Here is a 27,154-nt window from a genome sequence, read left to right as displayed (position 1 = left end):
TCACCACCTTTCCCTCTCCCTTGGGCAGGGCTTTCCCTGTTTTCCTCCCTGTGCGTGTCGTCGGTCATTACACACGGGCACTCCAACAAATAAATGACACCCACATTATTACAAGACAGATTGCCTTTTATTTTAAAACTAGTGCCTGCTCTTTTATTGGATACTACAGAGTCTACATATATTTTTCGATCTTTAAAGATGCGGTTTTTGCAAGGTATGCAAAAACCGCACCATGTGAACTTGCTCCTATGTGCAATTAGATGTTTTTTATTGGTAGAAAAACTAGCACTATGCACTAACTTCTTAGTAAGGTTACTAGCTCTTTTAAAAACTAAAAAAGGTTTCTCTGGAAGATCCTTATTAAAAACAGGATCATTTTTAAGTATGTGCCAATTTTTTTTGATCATCTGTTTAATATGGCCCGCTTGGTTGTTGTATTGTGTTATGAACATATATCTAGAATCTTTCTTTTTTTCTTCACTTTTTTTGTCTATTGCAATTGGGGTAATGTGCCGCTTGTCTTCTATTTCTCTTATACAGTGATCCAAAAGATCTTCTTGGTATCCCTTTTCAAGGAATCTGGTCTTTATCATCTGTCCCTGTTCCCTATAATCTTCCAGTTTGGTGCAATTCTTCGAGATTCGTTGGAACTAGCTTTTGGGAATATTTAATTCTATGTAGGTATTAACATCTACAGTCTTGAAAAAGGTTTTAGTTTTGAGCCTATTATCCTCAATGAAGATAACTAGATCCAAAAAATCAACAGAGGTATCACTAATATGGCTGGTGAACTTGAGGTTGAAAAGATTCTTATTGATGTCTGTTATAAAGGACTCAAGCCCCTCTTTTTCGCCTGACCAGATGAGGAGGCAGTCATCGATGTATCTTCGCCAAATTAAAAGTCGTCCCCTTCCAAGATCTTTATTGAGGATTGTATCTATCCTCCCTCTTTCCCACATGGTCATGAACAAATTTGCAAGGCTGGGGGCGAATTTCGCCATATTAGTGATACCTCTGTTGATTTTTTGGATCTAGTTATCTTCATTGAGGATAATAGGCTCAAAACTAAAACCTTTTTCAAGACTGTAGATGTTAATACCTACATAGAATTAAATAGCTGCCACCATCCTTCCTGGCTTAGGAATATTCCCAAAAGCTAGTTCCAACGAATCTCGAAGAATTGCACCAAACTGGAAGATTATAGGGAACAGGGACAGATGATAAAGACCAGATTCCTTGAAAAGGGATACCAAGAAGATCTTTTGGATCACTGTATAAGAGAAATAGAAGACAAGCGGCACATTACCCCAATTGCAATAGACAAAAAAAGTGAAGAAAAAAAGAAAGATTCTAGATATATGTTCATAACACAATACAACAACCAAGCGGGCCATATTAAACAGATGATCAATAAAAATTGGCACATACTTAAAAATGATCCTGTTTTGAATAAGGATCTTCCAGAGAAACCTTTTTTAGTTTTTAAAAGAGCTAGTAACCTTACTAACAAGTTAGTGCATAGTGCTAGTTTTGCTACCAATAAAAAACATCTAATTGCACATAGGAGTAAGTTCACATGGTGCGGTTTTTGCATACCTTGCAAAAACCGCATGTTTAAAGATCGAAAAATATGTGTAGACTCTGTAGTATCCAATAAAAGAGCAGGCACTAGTTTTAAAATAAAAGGCAATCTGTCATGTAATAATGTGGGTGTCATTTATTTGTTGGAGTGCCCGTGTGGCCTCCAATATGTGGGGAGAACCACACGTAGTTTGAAGACTCGAGTGCAAAAACATATCCGCAACATCAAAAAAGGATTGGAGACCCACAGTGTCTCCCTTCACTTTAAAATTCACCATCAAAAAAATCCCAGGGGGCTCCTTTTTACTGGTATTGAGTTGGTCCGCACCCCTATACGGGGGGGGGGGGGGGATTTTATTTCAATACTAAATAAAAGGGAGGTGGAGTGGATGTTTTTAATAAACACCATTCAACCCCAGGGACTTAATATAGAATGTGATGTGAATGCTTGCATAGTTTAAATCTAGGATGTTTGTATAATAGGTCCGCGTTTTTTATGATAGGGAGATGTAGGTCCACAAGACGATTGTACTAGATTTTATATTTATTTATTTATATTTATTGTAGTAAAATATTTATTTTAGTAACTACTATTTTTTATGTTTCCAACCCGTCTGTGTGCGGGGGAGGACAGTATACATGTGTGTGTATATATATATTTTAGAAGAAACTTTTATCTGAAAAGTCTCATGACGCCCAACAGGGGAGGTTCCCTGGATCCTTTATATTCAGCTGCATGCACTTAGGAACACACGCCCCAGACGAAGCATCATGGCGAAACCCGGGGCGGGCACTTTGTACTTGTTTTAAATTTGCTCCAAAACTTGCGTTCTTTGTGAGTATAATAAATCCTTTTATCTAACACTGTGGTATGTACTTCACCATTGGTTGATATCTTTCCTCCGAGACCTTGAAGAGTGTAAAGTTTGACATCTTGCCAAAGTGGTATTCATTTTGAGATCCAGCTTGTGCTTGTGCAAGATTTTGTACAAGCGGCTAAAGATCCTGTTCGTCCGTCTGGTCTAGTGAACGGCATCCAAGGTGTGCAGCTCCTGGGTGGATGACAGTGCGGAGCCAGTCTTTTATGCTTATTATCATCTGAGTCTTGTGAGAATAACCTGTGATCAGGTGACACTCCTTTTTAGAAGTTACTACACCCTTGTGCGGTCTCTATTTTATTTCAGATTTCCACACCGCAGTTGTGTTTGATGTATATGGATGAACCCATTTGACCGAAGATTTACATAAGAAAGAAAATATAAGTAACTTTTGGACTTTAACCATTTTAGTATACTCTCCTGCAGCGCAATCCATTTTCTTCTATTTCATTGTGTGGACTTTCTGCTCACTTGTGTCCGGGATTTTGCAGCGCTAGAGGGTTAAATATCTGAACAGGAATTGTACCTTATATTGCCATTCCTCAAAGGCCAATTTGATGGCCAGCAATTCTCTATCATAATTCCTCTCGGCGACCGAGAGCTTCTTGGAAAAAAAGCACACGGAACCCATTTGCCAGGAGATGAACCCTGCGACAGCACTGCTCCAACCCCCACCTCTGATGCATCAACCTCCACCACGAATGACTGAGATACATCGGGCTGCACCAGAATGGGAGCTGAGGCAAAACATTCCTTAATAGTTGAAAGACCTGCAATGCCTCATCCGACCAGACAGAGACGTCGGCGCCCTTCTTAGTCATATCGGTAAGAGGTCTTACAATGGTAGAATAGTTAAAAATACATTTTCTATAATAATTAGTAAACCCCAAAAACTGCATCAAAGCTTTCTGATTCTCCGGTCGGTCCCATTCCAGAACCACCAGGACCTTTTCGGGGTCCATACGAAAACCAGAGTCAGAAAGCAGATATCCCAGAAACGGAAGCTCCTGCACAGAAAACACACATTTATCCAATTTGGCATATAATTTATTCTCCCGAAGGATCGTCAAAGCCTGTCTCACGTGATCCTGATGGGTCTTCAGATCAGGAGAGTAAATTAAAATGTCATCCAAGTAAACTACCACGAACCTCCCCACAAAATGATGGAAAATGTCATTGACGAATCGCTGAAATACCGCTGGCGCGTTCGTTAACCCAAAAGGCATAACCAGATTTTCTAAATGACCCTTGTGCGTGTTGTAGGCTGTTTTCCACTCATCCCCTTCCTTGATTCTGATCAGATTGTAGGCCCCTCTTAAATCCAACTTGGAGAACACCTTGGCTCCAACAATCTGATCAAAAAGATCGGAGATCAAAGGAAGGGGATACAGATCATGGACCGTAATACGGTTCAATTCCCGGAAATCCAAACAAGGTCTCAGCGATCCATCCTCAAAGAAAAAACCCACTGCCACTGGGGACTTAGATGGACTAATATGACCTTTTGCCAAACTCTCGGCAATATACTTCCGCATGACCTCTCTTTCAGGTTGAGAAAGATTGTAAAGCCAAGACTTTGGCAACTTAGCCCCTGGGATGAGATTAACTGGACAATCATAGTCACGATGAGGGGGCAATTCCTGAGCCCCACCCTCCGAAAAGACATCCGCAAAATCTGAGAGATACAGAGGTAGAGCCGTAGTAGACACTCCAGAGATAGATGTGCCAAGACAATTATCCGAACAAAATGATCTGTCTTGCTTGCCAATCTATAATTGGGTTATGTTTTGTCAACCACGGTAAACCTAAGACTATAGGAGCGGGCAAGTCCTTCATGACAAAACAAGACATAATCTCAACATGTGAATCACCCACCCTTAACAGAATACCATGAGCAATATGAGTGAGGCTCCTTTGAGAAAGAGGGGAAGAATCAATTGCGAAAACCGGAATCTCTCTTTCTAAAGTGCAAGTATTTAGACCCAGATTTTGAAGAAAAAGAGAATCAATAAGGTTTACCCCAGCACCACAGTCAATGAATACTTCAACAAAAAAAATTCTTGAGTCTAGCGCCACCATAGCTGGAAGGAGAAAACGAGTACTACAGGGAGCTTACATACCTGTTTGCTCCGCCACTCTATTCACACTACCAAGAGTCAGGAATGTTCTCTTTTTTTCTTTAAGTAAACCTCTTTGTGACTCTTTCTCATCAACATGCGGTTTAACAAAAGGACAAATGACCACTTTTCCCACAGTAATAACATAGTTTATGATATCTCCTAAAGTCTCTACTACCAGAACGGAAAGATACCTGACCCAGCTGCATGGGTTCCTCCCCCACCCCAGAGTTACATGTAATATCACCCTAGGGAGCAGGTGAGGCGAAAACACTCATAGAAGGGATCCCTTGCACGGAGGGAGCCTTACACCTCTCTCTAATACATAGTAACATAGTAACATAGTACATAAGGCCGAAAAAAGACATTTGTCCATCCAGTTCGGCCTGTTATCCTGCAAGTTGATCCAGAGGAAGGCAAAAACAACCCTGTGAGGTAGAAGCCAATTTTCCTCACTTTAGGGGAATAAAAAATTCCTTCCCGACTCCAATCAGGCAAATAGAATAACTCCCTGGATCAACGACCCCTGTCTAGTATCTATAGCCTGTAATATTATTACACTCCAGAAATACATCCAGGCCCCTCTTGAATTCCTTTATTGTACTCACCATCACCACCTCCTCAGGCAGAGAGCTCCATAGTCTCACTGCTCTTACCATAAAGAATCCATTTCTATGTTTGTGTACAAACCTTCTTTCCTCCAGATGCAGAGGATGTCCCCTCGTCACAGTCACAGTCCTGGGGATAAATAGATGATGGGATAGATCTCTGTACTGACCCCTGATATATTTATACATATTAATTAGATCTCCCCTCAGTCATCTTTTTTCTAACGTGAATAACCCTAATTTTGATAATCTTTCAGGGTACTGTAGTTGCCCCATTCCAGTTATTACTTATTATCTAACCGTACTGCCAAAGACATAGCATTCTCCAATGTATCCGGATACTCATGAAAGGCAAGGGCATCTTTCAATCTCTCAGATAACCCTTGACAAAACTGACTACGTAATGCGGGGTCATTCCACTCTGACTCGGTAGCCCATCTCCTAAACTCAACGCAGTAAGCCTCTGCAGTATGTTCACCTTGCAATAAATTACGCAATTTAGATTCCGCCATCGAAACCCGATCTGGGTCATCATAAATTAATCCCAAGGCTTTAAAAAATTCCTCCACCGACCGGAGGGCCAGAGAACCGGGCGGCAGAGAAAAGGCCCAGGATTGCACGTCCCCTTTAATCAGAGAAATGATTATACCAACCCTCTGACTTTCATCACCAGACGAAGATGGACGCAGCCGAAAATACAACTTGTATGATTCTTTAAAGCGGATAAAGTCATCCACACCCCCTGCAAATCTATCAGGGAGAGCAACTTTAGGCTCCCCATAAATTTGACTTGCACCCGTTGCCAGAGCATTCTGACACCGTGTGACCGAATTACGCAGATCCGCAACCTCTAGGGATAATCCCTGCATGCGATCAACTAGCGTATTAATTGACTCCATCTCAAAACCGCTGAGCAATGGCAGTCAAAGTATGGGCGGGTTATAATGTCATGGCGGACAGGATATCAAATACATAGAAAAATAAACAAACAAGTTTCTAGGCGAGAAGCTGGGGATCAAGGTCACCTCCTGACAAATCCCTACCAGCTCTCCCTATACTGCTATGCCCACGTTCAGACCCTTAAGGTGGGAATAACGTGTCCTCGTGCCTGGGCTGAAAATACCCTAAAATCCCTGAGATGGTGAAAGGGGAATAGAGGCAGCCTGCTCCCTCAAAACCTGGAGGGACAGGCGTCTCTCTAACAGCCTAAAAAACAAACCACAAGAGAACAGAAAAACCACTTATCTTTTCTGAGCAGGAATCCTTCCTTCCTTACTTCCACAGAGCAGACAGAAGCTATAACCCGCAAGGAACACTGGGAGTGGGTGTGATTTAAACTGAAACCAACGACCCCACCCAGTGCACCTGAAGACAGGCGGATCTAGCTTTAATTACAAAACAAAACAAAAGACTAGACACGTGCTGCTAATCTAGCAGACCTCCGCACATAGCCTGAACAGGGCATGACACACAGAGGCATAAGCACAGCAAAAGAGGGAGCAGGGTGCAAAAGCGTCTGTTACATTCTCAGGTGACATTTTACCATTTTTGCCGTATACAAACCCCTGCTCTGCATAGATGACAGGGACTTAAATTTCTAAAATTCGTCTTTAATTGAGGCGCGCCCCCTCCTTTCATTCGATCCTTCCGCTTCAATAACTTGTCCCACATTTTCGCTCGATCACATTTCAGACATTGACCTCCCTTGGATGTGGTATCCCTTTCTCACACTACCTCTCCGGCCTGGAACCCTTATTCCCCGCTACCCGTGATCACCATGGTAGGTGCAGAAAAGAACATCAAAAGTTGATAGAGAAGATATCTAATTGGATCGTGGACGTCACGGGGACATGCGATCAGGCAGAAGTTATCTAGAGTCAACAAAGCGGCAGCAGGGCCTCTCCTGTCCAACGTTTCCAAATCCAAAATACCCCAGTGACATTCCCTGTAATTTTTTATTAATCATTCCAATAACAGGGCATCTTAAGAGTCCTGTATTGTTATTTATCATCACTACATCCCCGAGTCGGGAGTGGGTAATTGCCACGCGCCCCCTCCTTTACTTGGATGCTTCTGCTTCAATAACTTGTCCCACATTTCCACTCGATTACATTGCAGCCATTGACCTGCCTTGGGTGTGGTATCCCTTTCTCACGCTCCCTCTCCGGCATTGAACCCTGATTCCCCGTTACCCGTGATCACCATGGCAGGCGCATAAAAGAACATCGAAAGTTGATAGAGAAGATATCCAATTGGATCATGGACATCATGGGGACGTGCAACATGGTGGAGCAGTATGTGAGCAAACGCCTACACGTACTGACTGATGGGTCTGCCCCCTTCAACTTCTGGGTCTCCAAATTGTGCACATGGCCTGAGCTTGCCCTTTATGCCTTGGAGGTGCTGGCCTGCCCTGCAGCCAGTGTATTGTCTGAACGTTTGTTTAGCACGGCAGGAGGGGGTTATCACAGACAAGCGCAGCCGCCTGTCCACAGCCAATGTGGACAAGCTCACGTTCATTAAAATGAACCAGGCAGGGATCCCACAGGACTTGTCTGTACTTTGTGCAGAATAGACATGTATACCGGCCTCACCCAGCTATTGTTGTACTCCAGAGCACTTTCTCTTTGTTTTATTTTTTATATTTCCCAATGTTTTGGGGTCTACCTAAATTTATCTGTAAAGAATAAATCAAGGCAACTGGACTTCTTTCTTTACAGATATACCATGACCTGGATAAATGAGAACCTTCACAGACATCTACCCAAATTTGAACAAAAAATAAATAAAATAATAAAATAAAATATAAAACAAAACCAAAAACCAGTGTTGGCTACCTCCTCCTCCTCCACTGCCGCTTCCACCCACACCGCCGCTTCCACCACCTCCTCAACCTCCTACTCCATATGGGCCTCCTCCTCCTAGATCAAGATTATAATTTTTTATTTTTACGTATTTTATTTTAAGTCATTTCCCTATCCACATTGTTTGCAGAGCACTTGCCATACCCTTCACCACATTTTGCTGCCATTTGCAGCCCTCTAGCCCTTTCCATGACTTTTTTAGAGCCATTTTAGTGCTCCAAAGTTCGGGTCCCCATTGACTTCAATGGGGTTCGGGGTCAAGTTCGGCTCCCGAACTTTTTTGTGAGGTTCGGCCGAACCTGAACATCCAGGTGTCCGCTCAACTCTATTTATACCTGTGGTCTGATGGAATATTGTCACTGCGCATAATCCAGAACTTAGCCTCAAAATTGTAAGATGCCAATACCTTATACGCATGCCCATATACTTATACTTTTCCTTGCGCTCCAATAAGCGCCTGGTGTCTTCTGCCCATGCGCTAGAACTTAGACGCAGATCATCTCATCTGCCTCTATTGCGCATGTCATTGGACTTCTGTTAGCGTGGGGATGGAATTGCCTATTGCGCTTGGACTTGGAATTTATGAGGACACTGGGGGGTGTGGCCTACCACAACATGGAGTAGGACGCGCTGCAGACCGCTCCTGCATGAATCCTATCGCATCCTGAGTTTTACAGATCGCTGGTGCCAGCGAACCATACCAGAGGAGTTCCAGGAGTTATTGGATCCATCTGCAACAAAGAGTGGTGGTGGCAGTCATGCCAAAGCGGGGGAAGAGCGGTGCGCGCCCAGAAAGAATGGAGGGCAGTCAAGATGGCGCTGGAATGGAGGAGGGAGACGGACAGCACGATTCGGTGAGTCGGAACGTGGCAGTGCGCCTTAGTAAATATGCCAGGGTGGTAGAGTGGTAGAAGGGGCTAAGGACTGGTCACAAGCAGCTGGGACAGGAGACAATTCCTTTCTCAGATCAGGAGGATAACTCCACAGATGAAGAGGGGGAGAAAAATCATGGCCGCCAGGTCCCTCTGCCCCAAACAAAAGCTCAAGGCAAAGAAACCTCTCATAAATACACTAAAAAGGAGCCTACCCTTAAAGATATTATGAAAGCAGTAGCTACGGTAGCTGCAATAATACCCTAAAAGCCCTTAACCCCCAGGTGGGCAGCCTAAGAGAAGATATATCCCTGATTAGGCATGACATGCACAAAATCAATGAAAGAACCTTATAGCTTGAAAAAGAGTGTCAGAGATAGAAGATGATACTAAACCTCTCAAAGTGAAGGTTAAGGTGACGGCAAGAGATGTGGCAGCCCTATTCGCCAAGACAGACGATCTGGAAAATGGATCACGCCACAACATCAGAATAGTGGGGGTCCTGGAAAAAACAGAGGGGACAAATGCCACGGAGAACATTGAAAAATGGCTGCATCAGCTATTTCAGGATAAAGGTCTGTCCTCATTATATGCTGTAGAAAGGGCACATCGGGTACCCACAAGACCACTGCCTCCTGGGAGGCCACAGAGACCTATCCTGGCTAAAATACTACACTTTAATGACAGGGATACCATTCTGCAGCAGTCACGGGACAACGTGGACCTGGTCATCAATGGAGCAAAAATTTCCATCTTCCCGGACTATGCCACAGAGGTCCAGAAGAAGGTTCCTGAACGTCAAGAAGAGATTTAGGAGCCTACAAATTCCATACGCCATGTTATTGCCGGCCAAACTGAGAGTAGTGGCGCTGGGATCTACCAAGTTATTTGAGGACCCAGAAGAGGCGGCATATTGGTTGTACTGCCATAAAAATCAATTAAAAGTGCGAGATACGGATGCCTGAGAAGATCTCTGGGAACTTACTCTCTCAATGTATTATGTGTTGTCTCTTTCTTTGTTTCCCTGTTTTGTTTTTGAAATGCAAAGTGAAGAGGGACATTTCATCTGTTGCTGCTTTCACTGATGGGACTTTATGAATATAGATAATATGTTGGTTTCTCTGTAACAGGAGCGTGAGTAGAGCACTACAAGTGCAACTCAAGAAGAGTTTCTAATTCATATCTTGCTCTTAAGATCAGTTAAATATTGCAAAGTTATATATGCTGTTTCAAAAGGTGGGCATTCGAGTTAAGGGTACTTTCACACTAGCGTTTTTCTTTTCCGGCATAGAGTTCCGTCACAGGGGCTCTATACCGGAAAAGAACTGATCAGGCATATCCCCATGCATTCTGAATGGAGAGTAATCCGTTCAGGATGCATCAGGATGTCTTTAGTTTGTTTTGACTGATCAGGCAAAAGATAAAACCGTAGCATGCTACAGTTTTATCTCCGGCGAAAAAAACTGAAGACTTGCCTGAATGCCGCATTTTTCCCCATAGGATTGCCGGATCCATCCTTCCGGCCTGCGCAGACCGGTAAAAATGTGAAAAAAAATACAAGACGGATCCGTCTGTCCGCATGACAAGCGGAGAGACGTATCCATTCTTGCAATGCTTTTGTGACATAGATCCGTATCTGGATCCGTCTCACAAATGCTTTCAGTCATATCCAAATCGGCGGATCCGGCGGGCAGTTCCGACGACGGAACTGCCCGCCGGATCACACTGCCGCAAGTGTGAAAGTAGCCTAAGGAGAGCCCTAGGGAAGAGCTGTTTAAAAATTATTCCTGTTGGAATAAATCTGTTATACAGGGGAGGGGTTTTGGAGGGAAAGGGAGGGGGAGGTACTCACTCCAACATAGGTATAGGGTTATCATCACATTATATGTAGAATCACTTTTATGGTTTATATCAAGACTATGACACGCATGACTAGGATACTCAGCTGGAATGTGAGAGGTATGGCTGACACGCGCAAGCGTCATAGTATTTTCAATTATCGACTGCGTTTTCAGCCAGCTATCTGCTGTTTACAAGAAAAGCACCGAACCAAGGATACATTACATTGGTTAAAAAAGCTTACTCATGCGGTGTTATCCTCGCATTCCAGGGGAGTAAGTGTATTACTACATAAGGACATTAGATTTGAATGTATTAAGGAATATTTAGACGAGGAGGGAAGATCTGTATATCTACTATGCATTGTGGAAGGCATTCAGATGATACTGGTTGCATTATATATTCCTCCGCCGTTTGCGTCGACCCGGCTGAGAGTGATCCTTGAGTATGTGGGAAAATATTCTGGAATTCCGTGGATGTTGTTGGGAGATTACAACTGTACACCGGACGATTGGATGAACAGATGTAGGGTGGAGGGATCTGGAAGATCCCCGGGCGCATCGGCACTGTGCAATATCATGACAGAGGTGGGTTTACTGGATGTATGGAGACTGAGGCACCCGACAGTACACAAATACTCATGTAGCTCATCCACATATTGCACCTTATCTAGAATAGACTTAGCACTGGTCAATGATGGGATGTTTCCGAGTGTTAGTTCCTCCGATTATCTCCCCAGGTCGATTTCAGACCATTCCATACTGGAAGTGGAACTGGACATTGGGAGGCCTAGAATAGGGCCGAAAATATGGAAATGCAATGCAGTTTGGTTGCAAATTCTGGGGGACCTGACAAATATGACTGTATCCCTTAAAGAATATTTAACTTTTAATACAGGCATGTCGTCTCCTCATACAGTATGGGATGCTATGAAAGCATATCTGAGGGGGCTATTGATTAAGTCCATTAGTGCACATAAATATAGATCTAAAGCAGAGGATGTCAGGATGCACAGGGAGGCTGAGGAGGCGGAAAGGGCGTTTGGGGTAACACCTACCCAAGATACCAGTAGGGCGTTAAAAGAGGCGCAGGAACAATCTTCTGAAGGTCACAGACAGAAAACGTACCTTTTCTAAACAACGCACATAGAAGGTGAAAGTGTAGGACACACACTATCGGTTATTTCCAGGGCTCAGCAAGGTTCTTCATGCATTGTTGAATTCTCAGGGGAGGTTGTGTACAATTACAGAAGACAGTCTACTCTTTATATGCCTCCAAGACTGCCAATTCTGAGGAGGAGATATTTATATTTACCATTGCACCCCACGTGGAATTTTTTTCCATCTCCCCCAATACATCATATACAATATTAAATGGTGGAATTAGAAAATGCAACTTGTCCCACAAAAAACAAGCGCTCATACGGCTATGAAAATGTAGAAATACAAAAGTCCTGGAAAGGTAGGGAGCAAAAAACGAAAATGCAAAAAACCCTCCGGGGCTGAAAGGGTTAACTGTAAGGTTTAAAATATAAGTCATGAACATAATATGTCTTCCTAAACAGGATTTATTAGATGTTTTATAGAAGCCGTTATGTGACATCTATTAAGCTTTTATATCCAAATATACAACCTGAAATGAAAACAATGTCTATGACCCAGTGATATATTGTTTCCTTATATTGTGGCCATATGGCTTCTCTCTTGTGTGACTTCACTAATGACCCCTAATTATGGCTTTAGAAGCAAAAACATTTTTCTTATTCTGAATGCAGCTTCTCTCCTGTGTGATTCCTCTTATGTTTTAGAAGACTTGATTTCTGTGTAAAACATTTCCCACATTTTGAACATGAATACGGCTTTTCCCCAGTGTGAATTCTCTCATGTAAAACAAGATATGATTTTCGTGTAAAACATTTCCCACATTCTGAACATGAATACGGCTTCACTCCTGTGTGGCATTTTTCATGCATAACAAGATTGGATTTCTGTGTAAAACATTTCCCACATTCTGAACATGAATATGGCTTCTCTCCTGTGTGGCATCTTTCATGTATAACAAGATTGGATTTCTGTGTAAAACATTTCCCACATTCTAAACATGAATATGGATTCTCTCCTGTGTGACTTCTCTCATGTATAACAAGATCTAATTTCCGTGTAAAATATTTCTCACATTTTGAACATGAATATGGCTTCTCTCCTGTGTGTCTTCTCTCATGTATCACAAGATATGATTTCCGTGTAAAACATTTCCCACATTCTGAACATGAATATGGCTTCTCTCCTGTGTGACTTCTCTCATGTACAACAAGATCTGATTTCTGTGTAAAACATTTCCCACATTCTAAACATGAATATGGCTTCTCTCCTGTGTGACTTCTCTCATGTACAACAAGATCTGATTTCTGTGTAAAACATTTCCCACATTCTAAACATGAATATGGCTTCTCTCCTGTGTGTCTTCTCTCATGTATAACAAGATATGATTTCCGTGTAAAATATCTCCCACATTCTGAACATGAATATGGCTTGTCCCCAGTGTGATGTTTCTCATGTAAAACAAGATATGATTTCTGTGTAAAACATTTTCCACATTCTGAACATGAATACATTTTGTCTCCTTTGTGACGTCTTCGGTGTGTAGAAAGTCCTGAGCTGTTTGTGGATTCTTTACCACAATTAAACCTTTTAATCCTTTTCTGACTTGTACTTGCGGTAACAATCTGTGATTGGTCCGGAGAAGGTTCCTCATAATTTGGAGGATTATATGACAGATCTGTACTGTGAAGTCCTGGATGTACATTAAGGGTAATGAGGTTTTCTCCTGAAGAGCGCTGCAGGATATCTTCATCTAGTGGTAACATGACATTTTCACATTTCTTACTGGGATTTTCTGTTCAGATAAAAATAAAAATTTGTTTGAAAGTTTTTTCTTTGCAAACTACAGAGAAGACAAATGTATAACATTCCAATTAGGCTGGAAGTTGATCCAGCAGGAAGGAGAAGTGTTCATTCATTTGGAATCCATTCCTGACTTTGGCCAAAAAAACTGCACTTGTGATCCCAGCCTTACAAAGCTTCTATAACTTCCTGACAAAGTCCAGGATTCTGGTTTACACCAGGTCATGACTTTTATTACACACAGTAAATAATGACTTAACAAAACTAAAAAATGTGAAAAGCCGGACCATGTCTGGAAACAGTGGAGCATCGTAAGCCCCGCCCCTGCAGAACCTGCCTGTTGTTTCTATATGTGGAACCTTAAACTCCCCCCTTTTTGGACAGAATATAAAAAGCAGCACAGATCAGTCACTGGTTATCTACCAGCAAGTTCACACAGAGCAGATCAGCTGCAGACATTTCTGTGACTGTCCCGCTACCCTGAATGTGGCTTGTAATAATCCATGCACCTGCTGCAGAAACAACCCAATATATGGAAATGTCTACAATAAATGTGCCCTGTGTGAACACGCTCTAATGCAGCTGGAACATTCTGGGACATGCAATTACTGCTAGAAGTCACACGTTCAGTCTGAAGGGGATGAGCAGATAATCGCTGAAGTGATGGACAACAGGATCACATTTAGCAATTTAAAGCCGATGCCAGACAAGAATTTTAATACAAATTTTCTCACATTTTATTGAGACACCAACGACTTAGGCTACTTTCAGACTCGCTTTTCGGATTTCCGTTTGCGAGATCCGTCATGGGCTCTCAGAAGTAATCCAAAACGGATCAGTTTTGCCCTAATGCATTCTGAATGGAAAAGGATCCGCTATAAGAGGCTGGTTCTCCTCCATTACATGTCACTGCACACACGTGTATACACTGCACATGACGGCTCTTACCTTGTGATATAAGAGGCTGGTGCTCCTCCATTACATGTGACTGCACACACGTGTATACACTGCACATGACGGGTCTTACCCTGTGATATAAGAGGCTGGTGCTCCTCCATTACACATCACTGCACACACGTGTATACACTGCACATGACGGCTCTTACCTTGTGATATAAGAGGCTGGTGCTCCTCCATTACATGTCACTGCACACACGTGTATACACTGCACATGACGGCTCTTACCTTGTGATATAAGAGGCTGGTGCTCCTCCATTACATGTCACTGCACACACGTGTATACACTGCACATGACGGCTCTTACCTTGTGATATAAGAGGCTGGTGCTCCTCCATTACATGTCACTGCACACACGTGTATACACTGCACATGACGGCTCTCACCTTGTGATATAAGAGGCTGGTGCTCCTCCATTACATGTCACTGCACACACGTGTATACACTGCACATGACGGCTCTTACCTTGTGATATAAGAGGCTGGTGCTCCTCCATTACATGTCACTGCACACACGTGTATACACTGCACAAGACGGCTCTTACCCTGTGATATAAGAGGCTGGTGCTCCTCCATTACATGTCACTGCACACACGTGTATACACTGCACATGACGGCTCTTACCTTGTGATATAAGAGGCTGGTGCTCCTCCATTACATGTCACTGCACACACGTGTATACACTGCACATGACGGCTCTTACCTTGTGATATAAGAGGCTGGGCTCCTCCATTACATGTCACTGCACACACGTGTATACACTGCACATGACGGCTCTTACCTTGTGATATAAGAGGCTGGTGCTCCTCCATTACATGTCACTGCACACACGTGTATACACTGCACATGACGGCTCTTACCTTGTGATATAAGAGGCTGGTGCTCCTCCATTACATGTCACTGCACACCCGTGTATACACTGCACATGACGGGTCTTACCTTGTGATATAAGAGGCTGGTGCTCCTCCATTACATGTCACTGCACACACATGTATACACTGCACATGACGGCTCTTACCTTGTGATATAAGAGGCTGGTGCTCCTCCATTACATGTCACTGCACACACGTGTATACACTGCACATGACGGCTCTTACCTTGTGATATAAGAGGCTGGTGATCCTCCATTACATGTCACTGCACACACGTGTATACACTGCACATGACGGGTCTTACCTTGTGATATAAGAGGCTGGTGCTCCTCCATCATGGCCTCCTTGTACAGGTCCTTGTGGCCTTCTATATACTCCCACTCCTCCATGGAGAAATAGACAGTGACGTCCTGACACCTTATAGGAACCTGACAACACAATGACACCGTCATCACCCAGACCCCTCCAGTGCTGTTACTGGAGAATTTCCCAGCATTCCCAGCAGTGTCACCTCTCCAGTTAGCAGCTCCATCATCTTGTGGGTGAGTTCTAGGATCTTCTGCTCATGTATCAGGGGGTGAGGGGGAGGCTCTGTGATGGGGGGAGGGGTCCTGCTCCGCCCTCCTGACTCCTGGAGATGGATGATGGGAGTCACACAGTCCCCCGATGTCTTCTTCACTATTGTGTACTCCTGTGGATGGAGAGAGACACTTAAGGAATAAACCCTTCAGGGGCCATGTTCTCTCCTCCGGCCCTCTCCTCCTGGTACAACGTGCCTACTTACCTCCTCATGGCTCCTACAACATGACTATTGGTCACTGGTCACATGACACATCACTCACCATATTGGGGGCTGATCTTCAGGTTCTCCATCACTTGGAAGGTCTGGAGGCCGTTCTCCAGGACCCTGGACTCTTCCTATCACTTCCTATGATGGATTCTCCTTCCCGATGTCTGACTTGTTACAGAATACAATAAAGAGGAGAGAAATCTAGAAAAGTTTACCTCTCCGCTCAGCAGGGAGATGATCTCCAAGGTGAGGTCTAATATTCTTCTGCTGATCTCCTTCCTGTCCATCCTTGGTGGTCATTCAGGAGAAGAGGAGAGAAGTGGAGGAGCTGGAGGCTTCTAGTACTGCAGGCGCCTTTATGAGAAGAGGAGAGGAAATCATCCAGGGGACAAGACCAGATGTCACCTCCAGAACCGCACTTCCTGAGCCTGGAGGGGCCCCGCTTCTCAGAGCCCCCACCACATGGATTCCAGGGGCCCCAACATGGAGATCTCTGGTGGCTCCACAGGAGATAAATGTCTGGTAGATGCAGGTCCCACCTCTGGGCTGTGCTCAGCTGTGTCCAGAACTCCTAGAGAAGAGACTGGAGAGAGCTGAGCTCAGGCCGGGCCCCCGCTCCATTCATTCTCCTCCTGGAGGCAGGGGCCCCTCACCAGGACAGTCAGGGGCCAGTGAATGATGACAACCCCCACTATCCCCACTACTCCTCCCCCATCATACTAAGCTGAGGAGCGGAGAAGGATTCCTTGTGTGTAATGGAGGAGAATCTCCAGAGGTGACATGTCTGAGCTCTCCACCACACTGTCTCCTCACAGCTCATCTTACCTGCAGGCTGGAGGAATGGCTGATACCAGAGAGAACAAGAGCCCTGACTACCGACCAGGACCTGCCCAGTATCTGCTGCACTGCCAGAGCTGAAGGACCTGGGGGTGACGTCACCGTCATGTGATCAGTGGAGGGGGCGGGGCTCAGGAGAGGAGAGGATAAGAGGTGGGGAAGGACCTGGGTGACGTCACTGTCATGTGATCAGTGCAGGGGGCGGGGCTGAGCAGTGGAGAGATATATAGTGCGGGAGGGACCTGGGTGGGGGGTGATGTCACTGTCATGTGATCAATACATTGGCGGTGAAGGACCTGGATAGACGTCACCGTCATGTGATCAGTGCAGGGGGCGGGGCTCAGCAGTGACTACCGACCAGGACCTGACCAATATCTGCTGCACTGCCAGAGCTGAAGGACCTGGGGTGACGTCACCGTCATGTGATCAGGGGGCGGGGCTCAGCAGTGACTACCGACCAGGACCTGCCCAGTATCTACTGCACTGCCAGAGCTGAAGGACCTACGGTGACGTCACCGTCATGTGTTCAGTGCAGAGGGCGGAGCTCAGCAGTGAATACCGACCAGGACCTGCCCAGTATCTGCTGCACTGCCAGAGCTGAAGGACCGGGGGTGACGTCACCGTCATGTGATCAGTGCAGGGGGCGGGGCTAAGCAGTGGAGAGTAGAAGAGGTGGGGAAGGACCTGTGATGATGTCACCATCATGTGATCAGTGCAGGTGGCGGTGCTCAGCAGTGGAGAGGGGGAGAGATGTGGAAGTACCTGGGGTGATGTCACCGTCATGTGATCAGTGCAGGGGGCGGAGTTTTCTATAAAGAAGGATCTGTAGGATTGAGGATTTTTTTTCTCTATACATCTAAGGAAATGCTGGGAGTTGTAGTTCTCTAGTTTAATTTGTTATGATAACAGCCTGGGAGTTGTGGTTCTTTTCTCTGATATAATGACAGCCTGGACATGTTGGGAGTTGTAGTTCTCTCCTCTGTTTTCTGCACATGATTACGGCGGTGGCCATCTTTCCTGATGCTGAGAGCAGCATTTAGAGCTGTGATTTATAGCAGCTATCAGCATTCATATTGATATTTATTGGGCACAGGGGCAGGCAGCAGCATAGTGCTATCAGCATTCATATTGATATTTATTGGGCACAGGGGCAGGCAGCAGCATAGTGCTATCAGCATTCATATTGATATTTATTGGGCACAGGGGCAGGCAGCAGCATAGTGCTATCAGCATTCATATTGATATTTATTGGGGGCACAGGGGCAGGCAGCAGCATAGTGCTATCAGCATTCATATTGATATTTATTGGGTGCACAGGGGCAGGCAGCAGCATAGTGCTATAAGCATTCATATTGATATTTATTGGGGGCACAGGGGCAGGCAGCAGCATAGTGCTATCAGCATTCATATTGATATTTATTGGGGGCACAGGGGCAGGCAGCAGCATAGTGCTATCAGCATTTATATTGATATTTATTGGGTGCACAGGGGCAGGCAGCAGCATAGTGCTATAAGCATTCATATTGATATTTATTGGGGGCACAGGGGCAGGCAGCAGCATAGTGCTATCAGCATTCATATTGATATTTATTGGGTGCACAGGGGCAGGCAGCAGCATAGTGCTATCAGCATTTATATTGATATTTATTGGGTGCACAGGGGCAGGCAGCAGCATAGTGCTATAAGCATTCATATTGATATTTATTGGGGGCACAGGGGCAGGCTGCAGCATAGTGCTATCAGCATTCATATTGATATTTATTAGGGGCACAGGGGCAGGCTGCAGCATAGTGCTATCAGCATTCATATTGATATTTATTGGGGGCACAGGGGCAGGCTGCAGCATAGTGCTATCAGCATTCATATTGATATTTATTGGAGGCACAGGGGCAGGCAGCAGCATAGTGCTATCAGCATTCATATTGATATTTATTGGGCGCACAGGGGCAGGCAGCAGCATAGTGCTATCAGCATTCATATTGATATTTATTGGGGGCACAGGGGCAGGCAGCAGCATAGTGCTATCAGCATTCATATTGATATTGGGGGCACAGGGGCAGGCAGCAGCATAGTGCTATCAGCATTCATATTGATATTTATTGGGCGCACAGGGGCAGGCAGCAGCATAGTGCTATCAGCATTCATATTGATATTTATTGGGGGCACAGGGGCAGGAAGCAGCATAGTGCTATCAGCATTCATATTGATATTGGGGGCACAGGGGCAGGCAGCAGCATAGTGCTATCAGCATTCATATTGATATTTATTGGGGGCACAGGGGCAGGCAGCAGCATAGTGCTATCAGCATTCATATTGATATTTATTGGGGGCACAGGGGCAGGCAGCAGCATAGTGCTATCAGCATTCATATTGATATTTATTGGGGGCACAGGGGCAGGCAGCAGCATAGTGCTATCAGCATTCATATTGATATTTATTGGGGGCACAGGGGCAGGCTGCAGCATAGTGCTATCAGCATTCATATTGATATTTATTGGGCGCACAGGGGCAGGCAGCAGCATAGTGCTATCAGCATTCATATTGATATTTATTGGGCGCACAGGGGCAGGCAGCAGCATAGTGCTATCAGCATTCATATTGATATTTATTGGGGGCACAGGGGCAGGCAGCAGCATAGTGCTATCAGCATTCATATTGATATTGGGGGCACAGGGGCAGGCAGCAGCATAGTGCTATCAGCATTCATATTGATATTTATTGGGCGCACAGGGGCAGGCAGCAGCATAGTGCTATCAGCATTCATATTGATATTTATTGGGGGCACAGGGGCAGGAAGCAGCATAGTGCTATCAGCATTCATATTGATATTGGGGGCACAGGGGCAGGCAGCAGCATAGTGCTATCAGCATTCATATTGATATTTATTGGGGGCACAGGGGCAGGCAGCAGCATAGTGCTATCAGCATTCATATTGATATTTATTGGGGGCACAGGGGCAGGCAGCAGCATAGTGCTATCAGCATTCATATTGATATTTATTGGGGCATAGAAACATAGGACGTGTTGGCAGATAAGAACCATTTGGCCCATCTCGTCTGCCCAATATACTGAATACTATGGATAGCCCCTGGCCCTATCTTATATGAAGGATGGCCTTATGCCTATCCCATGCATGCTTAAACTCCTTCACTGTATTTGCAGCTACCACTTCTGCAGGAAGGCTATTCCATGCATCCACTACTCTCTCAGTAAAGTAATACTTCCTTATATTACTTTTAAACCTTTGCCCCTCTAATTTAAAACTGTGTCCTCTTGTGGTAGTTTTTCTTCTTTTAAATATTCTCTCCTCCTTTACCGAGTTGATTCCCTTTATGTATTAAGCAGTTTCTATCATATCCCCTCTTTCTCTTCTTTCTTCCAAGCTATACATGTTAAGGTCCTTTAACCTTTCCTGGTAAGTTTTATCCTGCAATCCATGTACTAGTTTAGTAGCTCTTCTCTGAACTCTCTCTAGAGTATCTATATCCTTCTGGAGATATGGCCTCCAGTACTGCGCACAATACTCCAAGTGAGGTCTCACCAGTGTTCTGTACAGCGGCATAAGCACTTCACTCTTTCTACTGCTTATACCTCTCCCTATACATCCAAGCATTCTGCTGGCATTTCGTGCTGCTCTATTACATTGTCTTCCCACAGGGGCAGGCAGCAGCATAGTGCTATCAGCATTCATATTGATATTTATTGGGGGCACAGGGGCAGGCAGCAGCATAGTGCTATCAGCATTCATATTGATATTTATTGGGGGCACAGGGGCAGGCTGCAGCATAGTTGTAACGGTCGCGTACACACACACACAGGGTGGAGGGAAGTGACCACTGCGCTCCACCCTCACCCCTGGCCCTGCCTACTTGCTTCGCAAGTCCTAATGACAGGGGACAACTGGACGGCATTTCCTAGCTTGGAATAAGTGCTGGGATGACAGACAGACAAACAACAGAACGTGAACGGACCGAGTCAATACCAGGAAAGCTACAAAGTACAAATGGAGCAAGCAGAGAATAGTCAGGAGAAGCCGGGGTCATAAATACCAGGAGAGACGTGAAGTACCAAAGGAGTCAGCAGAGGGTCGTCAGGAGGAGGCCGGGGTCAGAATACCAGGAGAGCAGCAAAGTACACAAGGAGCAGGCAGAGGATCGTCAGGAATTCAGCAGGAGGTAAGTACGCCAGGAAAGACCAAATCACAGGTGGAACCTAAATTAACAGGCAACCTGTGGCCAGCAGGCTGCCTGTATTTATAGTGGGGAGTGAGGGTCATGTGACGTGGCCAGCGTCACATAACCGACAGACCAACCAGTCGAGCACAGAGTGATCAGCTCGGCGCTCAAGGCAGACTTAGGAGCAGGGAGCCACCCAGCTAGTAAAGCCGCCCTGGGAACGAGGTAGAACACAGATCCTCGTTCCCGAAGCTAAGCAGCAGGTCTGCGGCTAATGGGGGACCGAGTGCACCTTCGGAACCCCAATACAGTACCCCCCCCCCTTTTACGAGGGGCCACCGGACCCAAGACTTCAGGCGATGGCCTTTCAGGGTGTTCTAAATGAAATTTGCGAACAAGTCTAGGAGCATGAACCTCCCTGGCAGGTACCCAAGATCTCTCTTCAGGTCCATACCCCTTCCAGTGAATCAGGTACTGCAAGGAATTATGCACCTTCCTGACATCCACTATTTTAGACACCACATACTCGACAGCATCATTAACAAGAACCGGCAGAGGCGAGGCTTTCAATGGTACTACCGGTTCAAAATATTTTTTAAGTAGAGATTTATGGAACACATTATGAATGTGGAATGACTCGGGCAGCTCCAACCTAAATGATACCGGGTTAATCACCTCCGTGATCTTATATGGTCCAACAAAACGAGGAGCAAACTTTTTAGAATCTACCTTAAGAGAGAGATTCTTGGAGGACAACCATACCTTATCCCCAACCTGAAAATTCACCCCCCTTGAACGTCTCCTATTGGCCTTGAGTTTCTGAGAACTTTGAGCCTTTTCTAAGTTCGATTGAACCCGGGCCCAAACTGTGCACAGTTCAGAGGAGAACCTATCCGCCTCAGGGTTAGAGGAGGAGACGGATGACCCAGAATGAAAACGGGGATGGAAACCATGGTTACAAAAGAAAGGTGAAACCCCAGCAGAAGAATTGACACGGTTATTCAAAGCAAATTCAGCCAATGGAAGAAATTTCACCCATAATTGCTGGTCATCAGCAACATACAACCTCAAGAATTGTTCCACAGACTGATTAAGGCGTTCAGTCTGCCCATTACTCTCAGGGTGGTAGGCAGAGGAAAAAGACAATGAAATTTTACATTTTTGACAGAAGGCCCTCCAGAATTTGGACACAAACTGCATACCCCTGTCAGAAACAATATTTTCCGGGATACCATGCAATCGAACAATTTCTTTCACAAAAATAGACGCCAGGGTTTTGGCATTCGGGAGTTTAGACAGGGGAATGAAATGGACCATCTTGCTAAACCTATCGACCACTACCCAAACCCCAGTCTTACCCTCCGCCGCCGGTAGGTCAGTTATAAAGTCCATCGAGATATGGGACCAGGGTCTACTGGGAATGGGTAGGGGTCGTAGGTTACCAGCAGGGCGAGTCCTAGGTGTCTTGGACCTGGCACAAACCTCACAGGCTGACACGTAGGACTTGACATCCCTAGTTAGAGTGGGCCACCAATAAGATCTAGAAACCAGATCCTTAGTGCCCTCAACACCCGGATGTCCACAAAAGGCAGAATCGTGACACTCACCCAACAGCTGGAGACGAAATTGTACGAGAACAAACAACTTATCTGTTGGGGTGGATACCGGTGCCAGATGTTGTTCAGACCTAATGCGAGCCGAGATATCCTGGGTAAGAGCTGCTAAGAAGATTTTTGCTGGTAGGATGGATTCAGGTGGTACCTCAGTAGGTTGAAAAGCCTGGAAGCTCCGAGATAATGCGTCCGCCTTCACATTTTTACTTCCCGGCCTGAACGTAATGGAAAAATCAAAACGAGTAAAAAACAGAGCCCATCTGGCTTGACGGGGATTCAACCTCTTAGCAGACTCGAGAAACATAAGGTTTTTATGGTCAGTGACAACAGTTACACAATGCCTTGCCCCCTCCAGAAAATGTCTCCACTCCTCAAAAGCCCATTTAATGGCCAACAGCTCCCTATTCCCTATGTCGTAGTTTCTCTCCGTGGGAGAGAATTTCCTGGAGAAGAAGGCACATGGTCTCAGGTTAGTGAGGCTAGCAGGACCTTGTGAAAGGACTGCTCCTGCGCCGTCCTCGGACGCATCCACCTCCACAATAAAAGGTTTCTCCTGATCAGGCTGGATCAGAATGGGAGCGCTACTGAATGCCTTTTTTAATTTTTCAAATGAAGAAATGGCGTCAGTAGACCAATTCTCCAAATCCGCCCCTTTCTTAGTAAGGTCGGTCAACGGTTTAGTAATTATGGAAAAATTCATAATAAATTTACGATAGTAATTGGCGAAACCTAAGAACCGTTGTAAGGCCTTTAAGGATGAAGGTCTTACCCATTCCTTAATTGCTAGTACCTTACCAGGATACATCTTGAAGGCGTGAGGAGTCAGAACATGCCCTAGAAACAGAATCTCCTGTACACCAAAGACACATTTCTCTTGCTTAGCGGATAGCTGATTCTCCCTCAACACCTCTAATACTTGTTTAACATGAGACACATGGGATTCGAGGTCAGGAGAGAATATCAAAATGTCGTCAAGATAGACAATTACCAAATTTACCTAAGAACTCCCTAAGAATGTCATTCATGAAGTTTTGGAACACAGCTGGGACATTGCTGAGTCCAAAAGGCATCACCTGATATTCAAAGTGTCCTACTGGGGTATTGAATGCCGTCTTCCATTCGTATCCCTCCTTGATTCGGATTAGATTGTATGCCCCTTTCAGGTCAATTTTGGAAAACCAGGTTGCCCCCAGAACCTGGTTAAATAAATCCGGAATCAATGGGAGGGAGTATCTATTCTGGACAGTGATTTTATTTAATCTCCGGTAATCGATACATGGCCTAAGACCACCATCTTTTTTCTTAACGAAGAAAAACCCTGCCCCCATAGGAGAGACAGAAGGTCTAATATGCCCTTTACCAAGGCTCTCCTTAATATAATCTTCCATGGCCTTGCGTTTGGGCATAGAAAGATTATAAATTCGTCCCTTAGGAAACTTGGCCCCCTCTACTAGCTCTATGGTACAATCATAAGATCTATGGGGGGGTAGAACCTCCGGGGTTGATGATGAGAATACATCAGAATATTCTCTAACAACAGAGGGTAAAGTATCAGACTTTACTGAGACCCCAGCCTGTACCACGGACAAGCACGAGTCACACTTAGGCCCCCATCTCACCAACTCCCCATTGGACCAATCTATAGTGGGGTTATGTAGTCGGAGCCAAGGCAACCCTAGTACCACCTCAGCCGGTAGGTTCTCCAGGACTAAAAGCAAACATCTCTCTGAGTGGCACACACCCACGGTTAGAGAAATCTCAGAGGTACATAAGCTCACCGTACCACCAATAAGAGGAGTAGCATCAATAGCCATGACATGGATAGGAGTTGGTAAGGCAAACATAGGAATACCCAATCTTACAGCGTACTCAGAGTCAATAAAGCTAGCCGCTGAGCCAGAATCAATAAAGGCCTTACCCGGCCATTTATCTACTCTCAGAGAAATCGTAATGGGTACCGAAAGCTTACATTTAGAAAATTCAGGGTGTACCTGGTCTTTAGGTTGCCTTGCCTTAGGAGACTTGACAGAGAGGACCTTCTTAGGACACTGGTTGAACCAATGGTCAGGATCTCCACAGTAAAAGCATTCTCCATGTCTGCGGCGAAGATTCCCTCGGGTCATGCCAACCTGCATGGGTTCCTCGGTGGAGACCTCAGCATTGTCTCTGGGATAGGCCTCTGGCTGGACCACCATCTGGGAAGAGAACTGTTGTTCCTGTCATCTCTCTCTAACCCGTCGGTCAAGTCGGACAACAAGGGTCATCATCTCCTCTAAGGTCTCTGGAAGTTGATAACTGACCAGAAGATCCTTTAATTTATCAGACAGACCTGACCTGAATCTTCAGGGCTGGTTCGTTCCATCCTGAGGGGACACACCACCTTCTGAATTGGGTGCAATAATCCTCCGCTGGTAGATTGCCCTGAACCAGTGCCTTTAGAGCCGTCTCGGCTACTAGAGCCCTGTCTGGTTCATCATACAGGGTACCCAGGGCCTGAAAGAACCCCTCCACAGAAGATAAACAACTGGCGCCAGCAGGTAAAGAGAACGCCCAGTCCTGGGGATCACCCTGTAATCGGGAAATGATAATGCCCACGCGTTGACTCTCGGGGCCAGAGGACACGGGGCGCAAACGGAAGTAAAGTTTGCAATGCTCCTTAAAAGAGAGAAACTTCTTCCGGTCTCCAGAAAAGGGTTCTGGGAGCTTAATCTGGGGCTAAAAATGCGGACTGGAGGCCTGAAGAGTGGAAGAACCTTGCCCTAACTCAACATAACTGAGTTTTTCCCCTAACTCCTGCACCATCTGCGTCAGATTAGAGACATGGTCAGTCAGGGTCACCAGAGGATTCATAATACAGTGGTTATTGGGCCTGTTAATCTGTAACGGTCGCGTACACACACACACAGGGGGGAGGGAAGTGACCACTGCGCTCCACCCTCACCCCTGGCCCTGCCTACTTGCCTCGCAAGTCCTAATGACAGGGGACAACTGAACGGCAATCCCTAGCTTGGAATAAGTGCAGGGATGACAGACAGACAAACAACAGAACGTGAACGGACCGAGTCAATACCAGGAAAGCTACAAAGTACAAATGGAGCAAGCAGAGAATTGTCAGGAGAAGCCGGGGTCATAAATACCAGGAGAGCAGCAAAGTACACAAGGAGCAGGCAGAGGAACGTCAGGAGAAGCAGGGGTCATAAATACCAGGAGAGACGTGAAGTACCAAAGGAGTCAGCAGAGGGTCGTCAGGAGGAGACCGGGGTCAGAATACCAGGAGAGCAGCAAAGTACACAAAGAGCAGGCAGAGGATCGACAGGAATTCAGCAGGAGGTAAGTACGCCAGGAAAGACAAAATCACAGGTGGAACCTAAATTAACAGGCAACCTGTGGCCAGCAGGCTGCCTGTATTTATAGTGGGGAGTGAGGGTCATGTGACGTTGCCAGCGTCACATGACCGACAGACCAACCAGTCGAGCACCGAGTGATCAGCTCGGCTCTCAAGGCAGACTTAGGAGCAGGGAGCCACCCAGCTAGTAAAGCCGCCCTGGGACTGAGGTAAAACACAGATCCTCGTTCCCGAAGCTAAGCAGCAGGTCTGCGGCTAATGGGGGACCGAGTGCACCTTCGGAACCCCGTTACAATAGTGCTATCAGCATTCATATTGATATTTATTGGGGGCACAGGGGCAGGCAGCAGCATAGTGCTATCAGCATTCATATTGATATTGGGTGCACAGGGGCAGGCAGCAGCATAGTTCTACCAGCATTCATATCGATATTTATTGAGGGCACAGGGGCAGGCTGCAGCATAGTGCTATCAGCATTCATATTGATATTTATTGGAGGCACAGGAACAGGCCGCAGCATAGTGCTATCAGCATTCATATTGATATTTATTGGGCACAGGGGCAGGCAGCAGCATAGTGCTATCAGCATTCATATTGATATTTATTGGGCACAGGGGCAGGCAGCAGCATAGTGCTATCAGCATTCATATTGATATTTATTGGGGGCACAGGGGCAGGCAGCAACATAGTGCTATCAGCATTCATATTAATATTTATTGGGGGCACAGGGGCAGGCAGCAGCATAGTGCTATCAGCATTCATATTAATATTTATTGGGGGCACAGGGGCAGGCCGCAGCATAGTGCTATCAGCATTCATATTGATATTTATTGGGCACAGGGGCAGGCAGCAGCATAGTGCTATCAGCATTCATATTGATATTTATTGGGCACAGGGGCAGGC

The 27,154-nt window shown here is 45.5% G+C and overlaps 1 protein-coding gene across 1 annotated transcript in view; it reads right to left on the bottom strand.

The window, feature by feature from the left end:
• Positions 1 to 12,250: 12,250 nt before the first annotated feature.
• The window catches only part of LOC120990611 (zinc finger protein 260-like), a 72,486-nt gene continuing 57,582 nt past the window's right edge, over positions 12,251 to 27,154 (bottom strand). Inside the window, exon 4 of the mRNA XM_040419531.1 lies at positions 12,251 to 13,315. Coding sequence (XP_040275465.1) covers positions 12,519 to 13,315 — 797 coding nt within the window. The 3' untranslated portion in view covers positions 12,251 to 12,518. The remainder of the gene's footprint in view (positions 13,316 to 27,154) is intronic.

Source organism: Bufo bufo, chromosome 2, assembly GCF_905171765.1.
Source record: "Bufo bufo chromosome 2, aBufBuf1.1, whole genome shotgun sequence".
NCBI classification, from domain to species: domain Eukaryota; kingdom Metazoa; phylum Chordata; class Amphibia; order Anura; family Bufonidae; genus Bufo; species Bufo bufo.
Note: the sequence above shows the minus strand (reverse complement) of the source record. Positions and strands in the feature narration are given on the sequence as shown.